Source organism: Alosa sapidissima, chromosome 3, assembly GCF_018492685.1.
Source record: "Alosa sapidissima isolate fAloSap1 chromosome 3, fAloSap1.pri, whole genome shotgun sequence".
NCBI lineage: Eukaryota > Metazoa > Chordata > Actinopteri > Clupeiformes > Clupeidae > Alosa > Alosa sapidissima.
Window position 1 is genome coordinate 5,332,215 of NC_055959.1, and position 17,949 is coordinate 5,350,163.

General features: G+C 43.2%; 1 protein-coding gene across 1 annotated transcript in view; it reads left to right on the forward strand.

Moving 5' to 3' along the window:
- LOC121704797 (insulin-like growth factor 2 mRNA-binding protein 1) overlaps positions 1 to 17,683 on the forward strand; it is a 20,270-nt gene extending 2,587 nt beyond the window's left edge. The window contains exons 3-15 of the mRNA XM_042085286.1: positions 3 to 121; positions 2,475 to 2,526; positions 4,539 to 4,602; positions 5,122 to 5,412; positions 5,664 to 5,798; positions 7,346 to 7,468; positions 7,609 to 7,744; positions 8,017 to 8,139; positions 9,512 to 9,628; positions 9,855 to 9,929; positions 10,089 to 10,220; positions 10,593 to 10,706; positions 11,040 to 17,683. Of these exons, the coding sequence (XP_041941220.1) occupies positions 3 to 121; positions 2,475 to 2,526; positions 4,539 to 4,602; positions 5,122 to 5,412; positions 5,664 to 5,798; positions 7,346 to 7,468; positions 7,609 to 7,744; positions 8,017 to 8,139; positions 9,512 to 9,628; positions 9,855 to 9,929; positions 10,089 to 10,220; positions 10,593 to 10,706; positions 11,040 to 11,153 (1,595 nt within the window). The 3' untranslated portion in view covers positions 11,154 to 17,683. The remainder of the gene's footprint in view (positions 1 to 2; positions 122 to 2,474; positions 2,527 to 4,538; positions 4,603 to 5,121; positions 5,413 to 5,663; positions 5,799 to 7,345; positions 7,469 to 7,608; positions 7,745 to 8,016; positions 8,140 to 9,511; positions 9,629 to 9,854; positions 9,930 to 10,088; positions 10,221 to 10,592; positions 10,707 to 11,039) is intronic.
- The last annotated feature ends 266 nt before the right edge of the window (positions 17,684 to 17,949 follow it).

A 17,949-nucleotide genomic window follows, 5' to 3' on the forward strand; every position in this document is an offset into this window, starting at 1 on the left:
AGTGGGCGGGACCGCCGTGTCCTATCCAGCCAGACAGGACTCCCTGATCTACCGCTTTGCCCTTCTCCTGCCTGCCACACGGGGGCGACGGCACCCCTGCACTGCCCCCTCACGCACACTGGTACAGTACAGTAGAAGGAGCTTGCAGAATGGCTGGTACATTCTGGTTTTGGACACCACCAGCATGTAAAGTCAGTTAGCACTCAGGGCTCCAGAGCAGGCAGGTGAGCGATGAAGACGCACAGGCAGTCAGTCCGTTGAGAGACCTACCGAAGCATAAATGAATTCATTTAACACTAAGGTCCCTAACTCCTAATCAAGGTTTTCTTTTGGGTACGCTGGGTTTGCCGGTAGGATCACAGGGGATGTTTTTTTCTACTAACTCCTTGAATATATGTTGGAGCAAAGTGATCTTTGCTGGGAGTTGGGTCTGGCTATAAAAAAAGGCTGAAACACCCATTTAAAGGAGTCATAGCACACTTATAAGCATACTGCCCAAATGTAACCCCACAACATACTGTGACCTTGCAGTGATATTGTGTTTGAGCTTGGAACTCTTCAAGCTCATCAGACAGATTGTACCCCTGAGGAGATGAAAGGGGAAGCCCTGGACATGAACTCAAGAATAAAGAGTGAGTTACAGTTTGTCTGTCACTCATGATGTGTGTTCTGTCACAAGGCTAGCAGACTGTTGTCTGTGTTTTCCCAGGTGGGACATACGTTTCCCAATGCTATACCTGCCTGTTAATAACCCTGTCAGGTCGCAAGCAGCTGCAGTATATTTGGTTGGAATAAATCATTCTAGACGGGAGACTGAACTTGAGGTTGTCGCCACTCCCTAGCCTCTAGTGCCTGTGCATGACAGAAGGTCAGCAGGAAACAGCCTCAGGTGGTGAACCCCCACATCTGGTACCGGTTGATTGGGAGTTATATAGTTATCACTGAATTTCTTCTTGTTCCCCTCTTGTGATGCCTCTTGCACACATGACATTGAGGGGAACAGCAGAACTGACACTGAAATGAAGCGCTCAGTTTGCAGATCCTAAAAATACTGTTGGACTGCTGTATTTTTTTCAAATCTACACACCCCCATCATGTCTGGTGTAATCGGTTCCATTGATTATAATGACAGATGCTCCACGGAAGAATCACTTCAGTTACGTGCCCAGTGTAGCTTTCCTGTAACACTCCACTTTCTCGATTGACGCCAACTTGACGAACACCTGACAAAGCAGACAGACCTCCACCAGCCCTGGCCAAGTTCTGAACTGTAGCTGGTATCTAGAGACCTAGCTTGTCTGCCGGCCCACCAAACACTCTGCTAACCCTCATCCCAGATATGTCTGGTGCTGCAGGAAATCCTGAGAGCCTTTATAATTTGCTGCTCATCACTGATATTATGCTTGATTGGGAACAACGTGCCACGAATTAAGCTGTTGATATCACAGGCTACACCAAAAGCACTTGTGACACTGCTAAATACAAACAAGCTCCATTTGCTCACTGATGATATTCCAGTCAAAACTAATTTAATAAGGACTAATTACATTCATTCATTTGTGGTGTAATGCCAGTGTGTCATTCAGTGATTTGCCATTTGTTCATTTTGCGACTGATTTCAATCTGCTACCTGATAAACCCGAGGAGCCACAACCAGAGTTTTGCTGTTTTCTCTGAATCTGTATGGTTCTTCAAAGCCCCCGTAGGAACAAAATAGCTGCAATGCATCTGCTTGCTTAAAAACATTCCCTATTTGGCCTATTACACCAGTAAAAGAAACTAGACAGGCTAATTGAGTAAGGTTTGGAGTGGAGAATAATATTTCAGGGAGGTATTTGGAACTTTTGAGTAAATTTGGAGTACTACTCAAGTTCATCAGGTTTGAGGATGTGTTTCTGAGGTAGGGCTCTGGACATCTTTTAAGTCTCGAGATAACAGCCTCTGTCCATATTTGAGTGAATGGTAGCCCTCCAATTCTGTAAAGATCAGAATGAACGATGGCATGAGATGAATACTTCAGCAGTCCCTGGGGGATTAGTGACATTCAGTTCATTTTTTTATTTTTATTTTTAAATTGACCATGTTCTTACTGCTGCACAGGAAACTTTTCATAGTTTCCTTGGACACACATAATTGATGCTTGTGTGTGTGTGTCTGTGTGTCTCTGCGTGTGTGTCTGTGAATGAAAGACAAAGACACACACACAATTTCAAGTTTAAACAGTCATTGGTCACTCGTATTTGTAAGGTCACCTTCGACTAGGTCCTGTGCCATTATGGAGCCCAGTGTCAGGAAGCAGGCACAAGGAGAATGACTCAGGCAAGACTGTGAAAGCTTTGTAGGTGCTAATAAATCCTTGCATGGACCATTTAAAAGTCTTTCTCTTCTTTCTGTTCTCTCTCTTTCTCTCCCTCCTCCTCTCACCTTTCCCCCTACGCTCCTTTCTCTCTCTCTCTTCTCTTTTTCTGTCACAGGTGCTGGATGGTCTGCTGGCTCAGTACGGAACCGTGGAGAACTGTGAACAAGGTACGACCTCACAGTGCGGACGCTAACTCTCCACTCACACACTTGCAAACGCATGAAGATGGCCCACTTTAGATTGTCTTCCCCCTGAAACCCCCCCCATCCGTCGGCAGTGCTGTAGCGAAGCACTGGTTGCTTGAGAGAAGCGACCAGGGATAACCTTTATCTGTTAGCTGCTCAATTCAGTAGTGGCTTGAAACGCATGGAGGAGTACACTGGGCAAGCTCTGGGCTATAGCCCAACCACTTACAGTTAAGTCTGCGACTGAGCAGCACAAGAAGACGGCTAGCAGCCCAACATGTAGCTGAGTTAAATGGGTTGGTTTCCCAATTTTTTTTGAGCAGTAACTGAAAATAGGCTCGTGTCTGTCAGGTTGATGTAGAAGAGCGTGTGTCTGTGGTTTGCAAAATGGATATTTTCAATATGCTTGCTTCCTCTCTGCTTGTTTTTGGTCAGAAGCTAGGATTTATTCCAAGCCAAGTGGCCAGCGGTACACCGCATGTTGTCTGTCCACTGGGGAAAAATGACCATTGGCTTTTTTTTGTGTTTCACCATAAACATTATTAGGATTTAAATGTTGATTCTAGTTAGAAATATCTATGTAGTTTCAAACAAACCAAGTCTAATGTTTCGACTATATAATTATTCAACAGTCCCAGTGAACTGTCCGTTGTGTGATTTTCAAGCAGATATTTTGACTTTGGCTTCTCCTGTGCCTGAGGGTCAGGGTGGGGAGCGGAGCGGCTGCGCTCTACACCAGGGGTGACTGGGGAGGGATTTCCATCTCATTCTGTCCACCTGTCCTTGCGGATTCGTCCTGCCATTTGCGTGCGGGTCAATCTGGAATGCTATAAGCTCATTACAGGGGGCCAGAGCTACAGCGTTAACTCACCTCACCTCAGCTCCTCTTCATGATGGCATTACTCTCATGGCATTCTCTTCCTCTTCCACCAGTGGCTTCCATTTAGTCAGCAGGACATGTTTGGTATTACACTGGTGGGCATTGGAGGTTCTACAGAAGCCTGCCATCTCTCAGGTCTTCTGTTCTACCTTGATGTACAATATTCTTTCAGACTGGATACAAATCAAATCGATCTTCAAGGCTTTGAACACACCACCAAATGAAATGCCAAAAATTGAGCAAGTTACCTTTCTTGTATTTTTGATGTTGCTGCAACAAATGGTGCTCTAATATAGCACACATGCACAAAATTGGTTTTATGTTTTTCATGGTTCTCTTGGCCGAGCGACCCACCATGTTCAAGGTTGCCTGTCCAAATGGGATGACGATAAACACACTTATTGAGAAGACTGCACGGCAGAGCAGGTGGCATCTACAGACACCCAATACATGCAAGTGTAGGAGAAACCTGTGACCTGCCTGAGAGAGAATTTATTGACCTCTAGCCATTATCCACCTTTTCTAAGCTGTCATAAGTGGCCCTCTGGTCAGAGAAGTGTCAGAGAGTGGGAGGGTAATCGGCTCAGTGTTGACCCTGCTTTATAACCGCTCATATGTGTTTGTGTATTTGCTAGAGGTGCTTTATTTATGAAAAAGTGGCTTTTGATTTAATGAAACTGCCTCTATGTATTTTAATCTTGGTTATAATCTTGCATGGTATTTTTCTCCATGATTAATGTTTTCTTTATCAGTATGTTTGACGTTTTTATCTGCACGATTACGCAAGAGATCAGACAACGTCTGCCATTATTATGTTGGTCAATCCTGTGTTGTTGCACAACTGTCACAGTCTGACATGGAGGCTGCATCTAGAATTGGCTTAAGACCGGCAGAAAGGGAGAAGAGAAGGAAAGGATTCTCCCTTTTGGAATTGTGTGCGGTTTTGGAAATGGCAATATTTGTATGTTAATGAAGCATCTCTCTCTTTCTTTCTCTTTTTTTTCTCTTTTTCTTTCCATCACCTGCTTTCTCTCTCTCTCTCTTCCTTTCTTTCTTCCTTTCTTTCTTTCTTTCCTTCTTTCTTTCTTTCCTTCTTTCTTTCCTTCTTTCTTAGTGAACACAGAAAGTGAGACTGCTGTGGTGAACGTCACATATGCAACTCGGGAACAGGCCAGACAGTATGTATCCCTCCATTACTTTAAAGTTCTGAAATTGTTCTCTCTCTCTATCCTCTCTTTCTTTCTTTCTTTCTTTCTTTTCTCTTTCTCTCTCTCTCTGACTTTCACCGCGCTTTTGGAACGCACCTTTCTAAAAGCGCTCGTATTATTTTTATTTTGTTCTGCGTCTCAACTCTGACATCTAGTGTATATGAACCAGTACTGCAACTATTAAAATTTGTGGTCCGGTGTTTAGCGCTTTTGGTTAGTAAGGTTTCCCTGAAAATGTGCACTCTACTGTCTGATATTAGTCATTTATACTGAAGTTGTATTTTGCTGACTGAGCAGGAAACACTGTTTGTGTAACTCATTTCAATTATTTGTAATGTGTGATATCAAATTCCACTTGTGAAACATTGTGCTGTAAATGGAGACCATTCATTTGATTATTGCCTTCCGTGACATTTTGGAGCTCTGCTCTAAAGTAAAGGCAACGGTCTTTAAAATCTTTCCCTTTTTGAAATCCTTCCCTGTCTTTAGAGCCATTCAGAAGCTGAACGGATACCAGTTTGAGAACAATGCCCTTCGCGTCTCCTACATCCCAGACGAGACCTCCGAAGCTGATGGACAGCGTGGCCCTGACAACGGCCGTCATTCCGGGTACGGCTCCAGGGGTGGTCCCCGCCAGGGCTCCCCGGGGTCGGGCATCCCCATTAAGCACCAGCACACGGACATCCCCCTGCGCCTGCTGGTGCCCACCCAGTACGTGGGCGCCATCATCGGGAAAGAGGGCGCCACCATCCGCAACATCACCAAGCAGACGCAGAGCAAGTGAGTGCACAGGGGAAGGCTGCTTCAAATCCACACATTCTGCTGTCATTCATCACTTCGGTTTGGTGTGGTGTTTATTCTCACATGCCATCTTCTCTTCTCTTGTCCGCTCGACTTTCTCTTTTTTGTCCCCCCCCCCCCCACCATGTCTTGTCATTTTTCTTGTTCTCTTTTCTTTTTCCTCTGCCTCTCTTCTTCCCTTTCATTCTCTTCTCTTCTTGTTCCTCTCTTCCCCTCTCCCTCGCTCTCAGGATTGATGTCCACCGTAAGGAGAACGCTGGCGCAGCCGAGAAGCCGATCAGCATCCACTCCACCCCAGAGGGCTGCTCGTCCGCCTGCCGCATGATTCTGGACATCATGCAGAAGGAGGCGCAGGACACCAAGACGTGAGTGTTAGACACCCAAACTTAACACCACCCACCCACACCTGGCTCCCCCCAACAACTAGCCAAGACTGTTCTGAAGCTGTACTGAACTGAACAAACAGGAACATTGTGGATGGTTCCTGGATTATTCTGCAGCTAGGCCTCTTTTAGACAACATTAAAGAAAACATCTGGACTCTTCAGGGGTGCTGTAGCGAGCATGGTGTATTTTACAGCTGTGGTTTTCCAGAAACTTGTAAAAATAGTAGAAATCCCATTCTAAAACTGATCGTTCCGGTCCTTGATTGTGATTGGCTGAATCACATTCGATGCCGTTGTAAAATGCAGCATAAACATACACCTTGACCGCATTTCGTTCTATATTAATGCACTACCATAACTTGATACAAAAGTTAAAGTAGCTGCGTCTAGACATTGCTTGGCAACCATTCAGATAGAGGAAATATATTTCTTGGCGGAAGAATGATTATCTAGGAATTACTTGTTATATTTCTAGTTGCTGTGCCTTTACTTTATGAAACTTTGCCAGGTATTTATAGTAACAGTTTTAGAAAAGCAATAAGCCACTCGAAGCCGTAGGTTACACTGATTCTACAACAGCTAAGGGGGATTTTAGGCACTCCGCTAGCACGTCGTGCCTAACAACGCCCCTTAGCTGTTGTAGAATCAGTGTAACCTACGGCCTCTCAGGGCTTATTGCTTAAATATACACTATATAGACAGAAGTATTCAGGTACCATTATACCCACAGGAACTTCCAAAAGTGTTGAAGCTGTAACGGCTGCAAAGGAGGGCCCAACTCCATATTAATATCTATGGACTTAGAACGGGATGCCACTGAAGTTCCTGTGTCTCAATACTTTTGTCTATTTTGTGTATTATAGGTTTGCATGTCATAGTTTGATTGAAGTGCAGTTCAACACTATGGTGCATTTAAACTGAGATCGAAGTGGGAGTCTTGGTTCAATGTGGACAAGCTGAAGTTGTCTTTACAAAAAAAAAAAAAAAAAGAGTTTAATGTGCGTGCGTGCGTGCGTGTCAGCCTAGTATGACTCCCAGATCCCTACCAAGAGAAAAAATTGCAGCCCCACTGGTGTCCTAAAGCTCTGAGGCAGAACATATGAGAGATGGCAGGACTGTGAGTTGCAAAAGGTTGTTTCCCAAACTAGACAGATAGTGTACATTTGTGTGAGGGCGTGTGCTCTATTTGCAGCTTGTTTGCACACTCCATTTACGAGCTTACACATCGTTTGGCAAAGGATCTCTTTATTGGTAACGGGATAATGTCTCTGTGTTAATCTCGTGTAATTGACGTCGGAACCCCTTTCCGTGAACAACTGCCTAAACGCCATTACATTTTTATAGATCAGTTTCCTAGTTTATCATGCAGGTCACACTCCTCCCTTGCCCCCCCCCCCCCCCTCCACACACACACACGTACACACATAATGAGGCATTGAAGAAAACAGGGTTACTGTGCCTCGAAAGGCATTGCTATGTATGGAGCTGCAAGAATTAGTGAATCACAAAGTGTCTGTCTGTCTACAGTGCCGATGAGGTGCCTTTAAAGATTCTGGCCCATAATAACTTTGTGGGTCGTCTGATCGGTAAGGAGGGTCGCAATCTGAAGAAGGTGGAGCAGGACACGGACACCAAGATCACCATCTCCCCGTAAGTGTCGACTGTCTCAGACACTCACTCACAAACACGCTATGTTGTGTGTTCTGAAGTTCCTCAGGGTGCCTTTCAGGGTCAGCCACCACCTGGCAACCCTTCCGAGTTTTAATGCCAGCTCCCTTGTTGCTCTCCAGGCTGCAGGACCTGACTCTGTACAACCCTGAGAGGACCATCACAGTGAAGGGCGCCATTGAGGCCTGCTGTTTGGCTGAGCAGGAGATCATGAAGAAAGTGCGCGAAGCCTACGACAATGACATCGCCGCAATGAACGTGAGTGGTGATGTGTGAAAATAGCGGCTGTTTTATTTGTATTTGATGAAGTGTGTGTTCATAGTTATGCTGCACATTTGTGAACCCAATAGTGGACTGTGTAGCTGTGACCGGACTGAAGTGTGTGTGTGTGTGTGTTCTTAGGTTTAATTTTTTTATTTTGTCAGAATTGTATGTGCTTTGTGCTGTCTGGACGCCATTAAATAATAAGGAATAATTCATTAAAGAGAGCCTCTCTGTCTCTCCCTCTCTGCCCATGTCTCTCTCTGCAGCAACAGACTCATCTGATTCCAGGGCTGAACCTTGGCGCTCTCGGGCTCTTTCCTCCCTCCTCGGCCATGGCCCCTCCTCCTCCAGGAAACCCAGCTGCTGGCGCCCCCTATGGATCGTTCGGGGTAAGAGCTCTCCTTGGATTGGCTGTCAGCCTACACACCCCCAGATTCCCTGCATCTGTCCGCATGCTGTGCACGACAGGCGATTGGCCGTTAAATAAAGCTGGACTTGAGCAGGAGCCATGTGATTTTTCTGAGCGTTCTGACGGTGGGGGACTGCCGTCATTGGCTCACATCACATCAGGCTGCAGCAGACATCAATTTTATAATATGGTTTCATCATAGGTCTAGTTGCTGGTGTTATAATGCTGCTAAATATTTAGTTTTTTTGTAGATACTATTAGTGTAACCAATTAATACAATACAATCCACACGTTAAGACACGTTAGAGTCCTACCAAAGCTTCATGTGGACTCATGTGGTTGGCCTCAGATTGTGATTCCTTCCCCTGCACAAAATGGTACTAAACAACTAATGGATGAGGTGGAGTTTGTTTTAGCATGCAGTCATTTTACACAGATGTGTGTGTGTGTGTGTGTGTGGTGTGTGGTGTGTGTGCACGTGTGTTTGAGTGTGCGTGCGGTGTGTGTGTGTGCAGCGATTTTATTCTCCGTTTTAATGTTTTCAATAATGCACCATTGCATAAGGTTCTGGAATTTATCATATGTACATTTGTGTTATCTATGCCATTCTATTTGTTCTCATTTCTAATTTATTAGAAATTATTATTTTTCCTTTCTTACCATAATATAGTCATTAGATGCTGATATGGCATTAAACTTAAAGTACTACTGCTCTTCAATGGCACTGTCTGAGGGTATCCGTGGCTGTAATTTAGCTGGTCATTAGCAGACCACAGAGGGGCCACAGGAACAAGCATCAGCTACTGTGTTCAGTCCAGAATGCCACTCAGAATGATCTAATTAGCTAGTCTCAGGCCAGGCAGTGTTGTATTGCTGTCTTGTTCCTGATGATGCTTACATGACAGAAGTGTTCATGAGTCAAACAAATTATGCAGAAAGGCATTATACAACTGCATATGAACGTGCACTTCTACAAGTGAATAAACAGAAGAGTTATCATGCCAATTTGGACTGCTACCTTAGTGTGTGCCTTAATGCCACTGATGCATCACTACTTGCTTTGGCTGCATTCATTTTCAACAATACCTGCATGTGCTTGCCACTGGGATTTACTTCTGGCTATAGTGCAACACTCTAGGCAAACACACTGCACACCGCTAGTGGTTGGATGTGGTCCATTTTCAGCCCTTTCAAGCTAAATGTTCAATCTATTGACACTTTTCTTGCTATTTATTGATCTGGAGTTTGGCAGTTAACATTATAGCTGGTGACTTTATGATCATGTTATGATGTTGTTGTTCATCTCCTCCTATGGTGATTAACACACCTAACTAACCATGTGGGCTTCACAGGCTCCAGAGCAGGAGACTGTCCATGTGTACATCCCAGCCCAGGCAGTGGGTGCTATTATCGGGAAGAAGGGCCAGCACATCAAGCAGCTCAGTCGTTTTGCTGGAGCCTCCATCAAGGTACGAGAACACGTCTGACTATAATGTGTACACACACACACACACGCAGACAAACATGCACTTTCCTTTTATCTATACTTATCTATCTAATTATAGACCTGTCAGACTGTTGGACTTCATGTCTTTTTTTGTTTTCTTTGTACATCAGTTGATGCATGTGACTGTGGACTTTATGAAGAGTTGTTGATGTTTTGACTGATCACACGGATTCTGTCTTTCCTTGTAGATTGCACCAGCGGAAACACCCGACTCCAAGATGCGTATGGTCATCGTGACTGGACCACCTGAGGCTCAATTCAAGGTACCGTACATCCTTAATGACCACAGTTACACTTTTGAGGGGTACAATAGCTCACACAACAGAAAATTAATCTGGGACACTCACTTGAAGTTTTCATCTTCATTTGATCTCACTGTAATAGTTTTGTAATAATCCTCTCCCTCCTTTGTCCACTATTAGGCCCAGGGCAGGATCTACGGCAAACTGAAGGAGGAGAACTTCTTCGGCCCCAAGGAAGAAGTCAAACTAGAGACGCACATCAAGGTCGCGGCCGCAGCTGCAGGCAGGGTCATTGGGAAGGGTGGAAAGACGGTAAGGAGCTGGTCACTGTGAGCTAGTGGCCAGAGGGGTTGGCAAGACGACCAGCATAACGTACTAACTAAACCAATCATGTTATAGCAGATGCATAAATCATGCAGTGAAAGAAATTGCTAGTGCTTAGTGTTTTTTGCCATGGAGATATGGCCACATGTTATCCATGATCCAGAAAGTAGTTGGTGCTACCACAACACTTAGGCATTGCTGTCTGCTGGTTTTGTATTTTTGATTTGTATAGAGGCACCATGAAATGTATCTAAGGTTCTGATAAGCTTCTTTACATATTGTGTAAACAAGCTGATCAGAACCTTATACTTTTCACATGGATGCAAAGGTGTCAATTAAGGTGCTCTCTCCCCCATGCAGGTAAATGAGCTCCAGAACCTGACTGCTGCTGAGGTGGTGGTCCCCCGAGAACAGACCCCCGACGAACAGGACCAGGTCATCGTCAAGATTATTGGCCACTTCTACGCAAGCCAGGTAGGGCCAGAGTGCTGTGTCCAACTTATCTACTTCCTGCCACAGGTTTCAACGGCGTACTCCAGTCTTGTACTCATTCAACTGTGCCTTTATCTTTGCCAGTACCTGTTTGTATTTGACACCAGACAAGAAAACAAAAATTTCAGGAAGAAAGCACTTTTTTTTCAAATATTTATCACTTCTTTCTTTCTTTCTTTCTTTCTTTCTTTCTTTCTTTCTTTCTTTCTTTCTTTCTTTCTTTCTTTCTTTCTTTCTTTCTTTCTTTCTTTCTTTCTTTCTTTCTTTCTTTCTTTCTTTCTTTCTTTCTTTCTTTCTTTCTTTCTTTCTTTCCAGCTGGCACAGAGAAAGATCAGGGACATTTTGACGCAGGTCAAACAGCAGCAGAAGCCGCATCAACAGATGCCTGAGCAGGGTCTGGCACAGCAGGACACAAACCGGAGGAAGTGAGCGCCTGGCCACTTCCCTTCGCCTTGCCCACTAGTCCCCCCGCCCACCACCTACCCCCCGGGGAGGGCGGCAGTGCGGAGGGGCAGAGGTTTGGACTGATGGACAGATACTGACAGATGAACGGACAGACATACGGACGAGACTTTAGACCAGAAGTTCGAAGAGCGTGCAAACGGACGGACTGATGGACGGACCGAGATAGCGACACACAGACCCAGCGGCAGACAGGGAGAGGAGCATCAAACGAATAGAGGGACGAAGCCTGAGAGAGAAGACAAAGTTTAGAGGACAGATACATAATACAAAGTGAGAGAAAGGAAAGAAAAAAAATAAATAGCTAGAGAAAAAAACAGAGACCAGATGCCAGACCAGAATTAATGACCGGTGATGGCAGGGCCTTGTGGTAAAAGGGAGTAAGGTCGCCCTCTGGTGGATGCTCATAGAATTGCAGCTCACCAAGCCCGGGAGCTAAAGCATAGTAAAGCTGCCCAGTTATACAGCAGACCTGACATTAGATTTGCCTTAAGTTGTAATACTAAAAACAAGGAGTGGGGCTTAGGATGCTGCACCAGGGTCTGCTGTTAGAGGCAACATCCGCCTGCACTTGGGCTCAGCCAAGAGGTCTTTCTACTAACCAACCTCCCCTTTTTGGAGTCCTCGCCATCTCTGGTCATTTTGATATTTTAAGGGTGTTTTTTTAAAAGAAAAATAGAGCTATATGTATAGAAATGTTTATTCAGAGGTATTATAAAAGAAAATGCAGTGCGGCCAAGTCTGGAGAAAAGGGGGCAGTGGCGGAAGTCATTGCATATGGCGGGTGCGTTGCCACCAGTCAGGTGACCCTGTACCCGACCAATCAAACGAGTGCCGAGGGGTTGCAGTTGTTGACACTGCTCTTTAAATCCCCCACATAGGAGAGGTTGTGGGGGTTGAAGATTTTGGAAAAAAGCAAAGAGAAGAAAATAAAGAGGTTGTAAATATAATCTTCATAAATGTTTATTAAAATACTGTGAGTGACCGACAGCAACGAGCTGGGCACCAGGACCCAGATGAGGTACAGTTGGAGTTCGGGGAGTGCCCCAGAGTTGCCGGACGGTCATTGCGGTGAGAGAACAGTTAGTGCACGGGTCGAAGCTGACTCTGCAGTTCTATTGCAGAGCACCAGCTCAAAGATGCAGCCTATAATGCCACGTGTGAAAAATATACAAAAATGTAAAAAAAAATAACGTTTGGCTGAAAAGCAGCCAGCGATGCTGGTTGGCAGATGACCCGCGCCCAAATGGCATATTTTATATATATTATATATATATGATATGTGAGTTAACCCAGCCCCTCAGAGAATTATAGATAGGGAGAGGGAGGGCAGAGGAGGAATGTTGGGTGTAATCCAGTACAAGGACATGGCCATCTTATAGCTGCTTGTGATGTAAGTGTGGCTTCCCCTTGGTTAATTTTTTGTTCATTTTTAAACTCAGTCTTTACCCTCAAAGACCTCCATGTGCAATTTTGTTAAAAGTAAGGTATTAAATGTCATCATAAGTAAAATCTGAATAGTTCTGAGTCACATGCAGAGGTCTTTGTGGGACAGGAGAAACCTTATAAGTGGCTCTAGGATGACCATGGTGTGTCTGAACCCGACATGTTCTCCCCGAGCCCTCACTCCAACCTTTAAGGTCAAAGGTCACAAGCAGGCAAGGTCGTTGGCTACGCCACTGCCACTCTTTTCTCCCACTTGGCTCAGAGTCTGCCGGAGAGGGCACCAGAGGTCTGGGCACGCTCTCCCTTAATAGAGAACAGATTAGAGAAAAGATGAAATTAAGAAAAAGAAAAACCTACCTCAGGGTATTGTTACCTCAGTATTCCTAATTTTCTTTTCCTTTTTTTTTTTAGCTTGCTGGTGTTTTATATAAAAGCTGATGGTCCTGAATATTTTATTTTTTTAAAGAAGAAGTAATTTGTTTAGGTTTTTTGTCTTGTTACTTTGGTATTTTTTCGTTTTTTTTTCTTATATGTGTGCATGTGTCTTTGTGTGAGCTGTTTTTTTTTCTTCTTTGATATGGATTTCAGATTGAACCAGAGGTGACCCTGAAAGTTTGTAGTGGGTGGTTCTCGAGTGCTTTGTTTTTTCCATTGTGGTGGCAGTTGTTAGGGTAAACCTCTGGGACTTGCCTGAAGCAAGCTTTGAGCTAATCTTGAAATCACACTTTTGGCCAATGAGAAGTGGCTTTTCCATGAAATGGAGAACACTTGGTCACAACTGACAATGTCACCTCCAGTGTGGGTCTTGCCAGTGTTTTGACCCAGTCAAAATATGTGTATTTATGACTTTTTGTGTTCTTTTTAAAACTCTGGTCATTCAAGTGTTTCCTTACCTGCACTACAGGGGAACGGTCGCTTGATGGCAGAATGCTGACACTGTGGAATGCTGAAAAACGTAACAGGTGGCGTTGTATGATGCCTGTTTCCACAGCAACCCTCCATGAGGTGACGTTTTCTGTTGTACACAGAGGGCTGAGGTGGACTGTATCAACCCTGTGCTGTCCTCTGCACTGTGCAGTGCAACTCAGTGACGTGGTGAGCGCCTTAAAAAAAAAAAAAAACCAACGTGCACAAATAATAAACACATAACAACGAAAACATTTACACAGAGAGAGAGAGAGAGAGACCCACACACAAACACACACTAAGAATGTGAATAATTATTACCTTACAGCGCTGGTGTAACTGCAGTCCCCCTCATTGCCTTGAGTGTATCTGAGTGTGTGTGCGAGAGTGACTGACAATATGTGTCTAAGTTGGGTTTAAGAGCATACTTTTGTTGGGGGTAGCGGTGGGGTGAAGACTTCAAAGGAGATTCTATGGCCTCTGTCTGTTTTTTTTTTTTTTGTTTGTTTGGGGGGTTTTTTGCTTGTTTTGTTTTTCCTTTGGACCGGGGATGCTCAAAAAATCTCTGAGAAATGGGAGCAAACAAAAAGAACAAAAAGGTAAATGATCACTAGAGATCTAACCTGTAAATAAGATCTAAAAGAAAGCAATTGTGAAGATTTTTTGTATTTTTAAATAACTTTGAAAAAAATCAGTGAACTAAACTGATGACAAACGTAATGATTCTGAGTGCAAAGCTAAGTAAATGTCTCACATTGATAGACCACTGCCACATCATATTCTTTGAATCACAACGAGTGTACCACACAACTGATATCATGTTGGACCAGTGGCTTAGTTAAGGAATTAGGAATTTACTTATCGATTTAAAAGTCTTTTCTTTTTTGACTTCCATTTCGCTTTCTGCTAGCGGCAGCAACATCTGCTGCTTCTGTAGTAGCAGGCCTGGTTAGTACCTCTTGACTTGGCTGTCTCCTTGGAGATGACCCCTCCCTGCTCCTGCCTCAGGTGGGAAAATAAGTAGTGAAATACTCAGTCTCTTAAAAGTCCACAGAGCTGTAACCATAGATACCGAGATGTACACTTTTAGGTTTATTCAGACTGCAGCCTTTATGACTTTTTTTTTTTTGGTTTTTGTTTAGTCTTTTTACTTTGTTTAACAGCAAGCTTTATTTGGACATGACATCTGGTTAAATACTGTTTCATTTATAATGGAAGACTTTGACTAAATTTATGAAATATGACCGAAATCTCCAGGAACCTTTGAAACTTGATGCAAAGTTGGAAAAGAAAGAGAGGGTGTTTTTTGTTTCTTTTTTTTGGTTTGTTTTGTTTTTGTTTCATTAAGAAGGGAGGCATACAAAAGAGGAAAGGAAGATGGACCAATCTCTGTTTTTATGGAGATGGGTGGAGTAGAAATGTATTGTCTTTATGTCAAAAAGTTTGAGGAGAATAATTGTTTGTTAGGAATTATCTACATACAGCTTATTTTTGTTGCCTAAAACAAACAGTTGACTAAACTGTAGCAGGTTGACTAGTGGTCTAACACAGGGGAGGACTACACGGCCTCCTCTCTTGCTTGCGCTTTTTTGTCCTCCATTTTCCTTTCCCTCCCATTTGTACGCCCCCTTTCTCCATCCCCATAAATGTTTTTAAGTTCATTTGGAATTATTCCTGTACTCCAGTCGTTCATAAGGACCTTTCTTGACACTTTCTGGAGTACACCCTCTCTTACGCTGGCCTCGTTTGTGTCCGTTTTCTCACTTCTGTTCAGTCACTTCTGTTTTTTTATTATTATTATTTGTTTCTGTGACTTTAGTTTGGAATATAGATTTGTTTTCCAATCATATTTTAATGCACAGATCTCTTCAGCAGCTAAATCAGTTGAAATACTAACAAGAAACTTATGACGTTAAGTGAAACCTGTGCCAAACGGAGCTCTTTGGGGTAGTCAGAGAGATACCATGACTATTACGCTCTTAATAGTCTATGGATGCTTGAAGAGCATTCATACAGACCTGGTTTAATCACAAAGTGGCCCATGTTTTCGCCACAGTGCTACGATCCGTTTAATCGCTCTGTTGACAAACTAAATCAACAACACACCTTTCATTTGTCCTTTCTTATGCAATTTTGTGATGGAAGCCAAATTAACTTTTGGCATACGTCACAACGACTGTTCATAGCCCTCTAAGTCTTCTCATTCATTGGTGGAGGGGCGTGAGTATTAGATTGCTCCACTTACTACAGCATATAGTTTCGCACATAGACAACTGTCAACCTCAACCACGTCAGGTGGATTTGTTTTTTAGAGTGAAACACATCACGATTCTCACCTCCCACTAGACTCTGGCCGAAATTCAAAGAAGACATTGGGTTCTACCAAGACGTAAAAAACCTCACATAACTAGGAACGCTACCTCAAGACTTAGCCATAAGATTGTTTATATCAACCAGACAAGAGCGACAGTGCATGTTACATTTTGATTTTTTTTTTCTTTAATTTATTTCATTTACTCATTTGTTTCTCTTACACTTTTGGGTTAAGTTTACCTCTCCGGCTTACAGTTGGGAACTTAAATGTAACAAAATGAAGGTGGAGATTGAGGGAAGGGCTCCAGTGGTGACGGGAGGTGCTGGTTGGTTGATTTGTTAATTGGGGGCAGAGATTAGTTGACTGTTGGGAGTGGGCTCTTTGCAACTCAAGACTAGCACAGTAGACATGGAGGGCGGCTTCAGAGGTGACATTGAGGATGGGAACAGCATGCGCGCATAGAAGCCTTCGGTGGTTTCAGGTGGAGGGTCCCAAGACGATCATGGAGAATGAGAATTATTATGGGGTGGTGGGGATGGAGCACTGACCGTAATAGGTGAAATGACTTGCCTTGCCTTGCTTTGCACTGCATTAGGACAGTCTCTGTTTGCACCCCTCCACCCCTGCACTCGCGTTCTTACTGAAGATTTTATTACTGTATAGAAGCCTGTAGCGCTCTTGTGCGGAATGAGCTATAGGTGGGCCTCAAGTAAACTTTGTATACCTCAGTTGATGAAACACTCTTGTGCCTGTTCACGATCCTCAATGATCCTTATATGGCCCCGCCCTTCTAAGACCCTCTGTACCTCCCCAACCTGACCCTTGATCCTTCTTTCCCCACAAACTTCTTTTTACCGATATTTACACTCTGAATACCCCCTAACCTTCTCCCCAAGCCCCCCACCCCACCCCCGTACTCACTTTATGAATCAAGGGGCACGAAAACCTGTAACCATGTAATATTTTTTGTTGATCTACCTCTTAGGAAAAAGAAAAAAATAGGACAATGGTAAAACGACTTGGAAAAAAAGGACACAAAAAAAATTAAAAATTGAAAATGCTCAAACGAAAAATAAAGTAAATGAATTTCATAAGCAAGTGGGTAGCATCTACATATACTGTAGTGGATAGTCTATTAAAGGAAAAAACTTACTTCTTCCAAAGATGATTTTTTTTTTTTTTTTTTTTGTTCTTTCCGCTGTTAGAAGTCATTCTGAAAGGATTATGAAATGGAAAAAAATATGCTATGACAAGGGTTAGGGAGGGATAAAAGGAAAATGTCAGTTTCATTATCCAATCACCGTTCTTTATCTTTTCATTTTTTCATTAGACTTACGTTTAACCTCAAAAATTCTTCGTTTCTTTTTCTTTTTTCCTGATTGCTTTTTAAAGAAAATGACATAGGATTGTATCTCTTGTGTTTGGATGCATTAGATCTCTATCTCTCTCTATTTCTCTGTGAAGTGCAAACATAACACTCTGTGAGATCTCTCAGAGCTGCATGATGTGGAAAAACAAACTCATTATTACTTTATCTTTAATGATTCATCCGAAATAAAAGGACATTTATTTGCAGGCTGGAGGGTGGGAGGGGGGAGAACAGGGCGGCAAAAGAGTTGCAGAGGAGGGGAAACTTTTATCATAGCCGTGTTTCTCCTCACCTATCTGCCTCTCCTTTTCACCCCTACCCCCTCCAGTGCCTGGACTTTACACGCAGACTTTCTGCCTGCCTGATTTATTTTCTTTAGTTCATCAACACTTGTTTTTAACTCCTTGTAAACAATACAGAGCATAGATATGAATGTGATATTAAAAGATGAGAAAACCGGAATATCTTTTGTGGTTTTTGTGTGCTGTTTTATTCACTCGTTCATGTAAAAATGCATTAGACATATGAAGAGCTCTTCTCTAAACTGCTATATCCTCCATTTTAATGCACTTTCATAGATCATTTTTTCCAAATAATTTCAGTGGAACTGTAATTGTTTTATTATTATTTGATTTATCTTTACTCAATCAAATCAACACAACTGCTCCTATTGATATTACCTGAAATACACAATTAAATAACATGACTTATTAATGTTTTCAAAAATT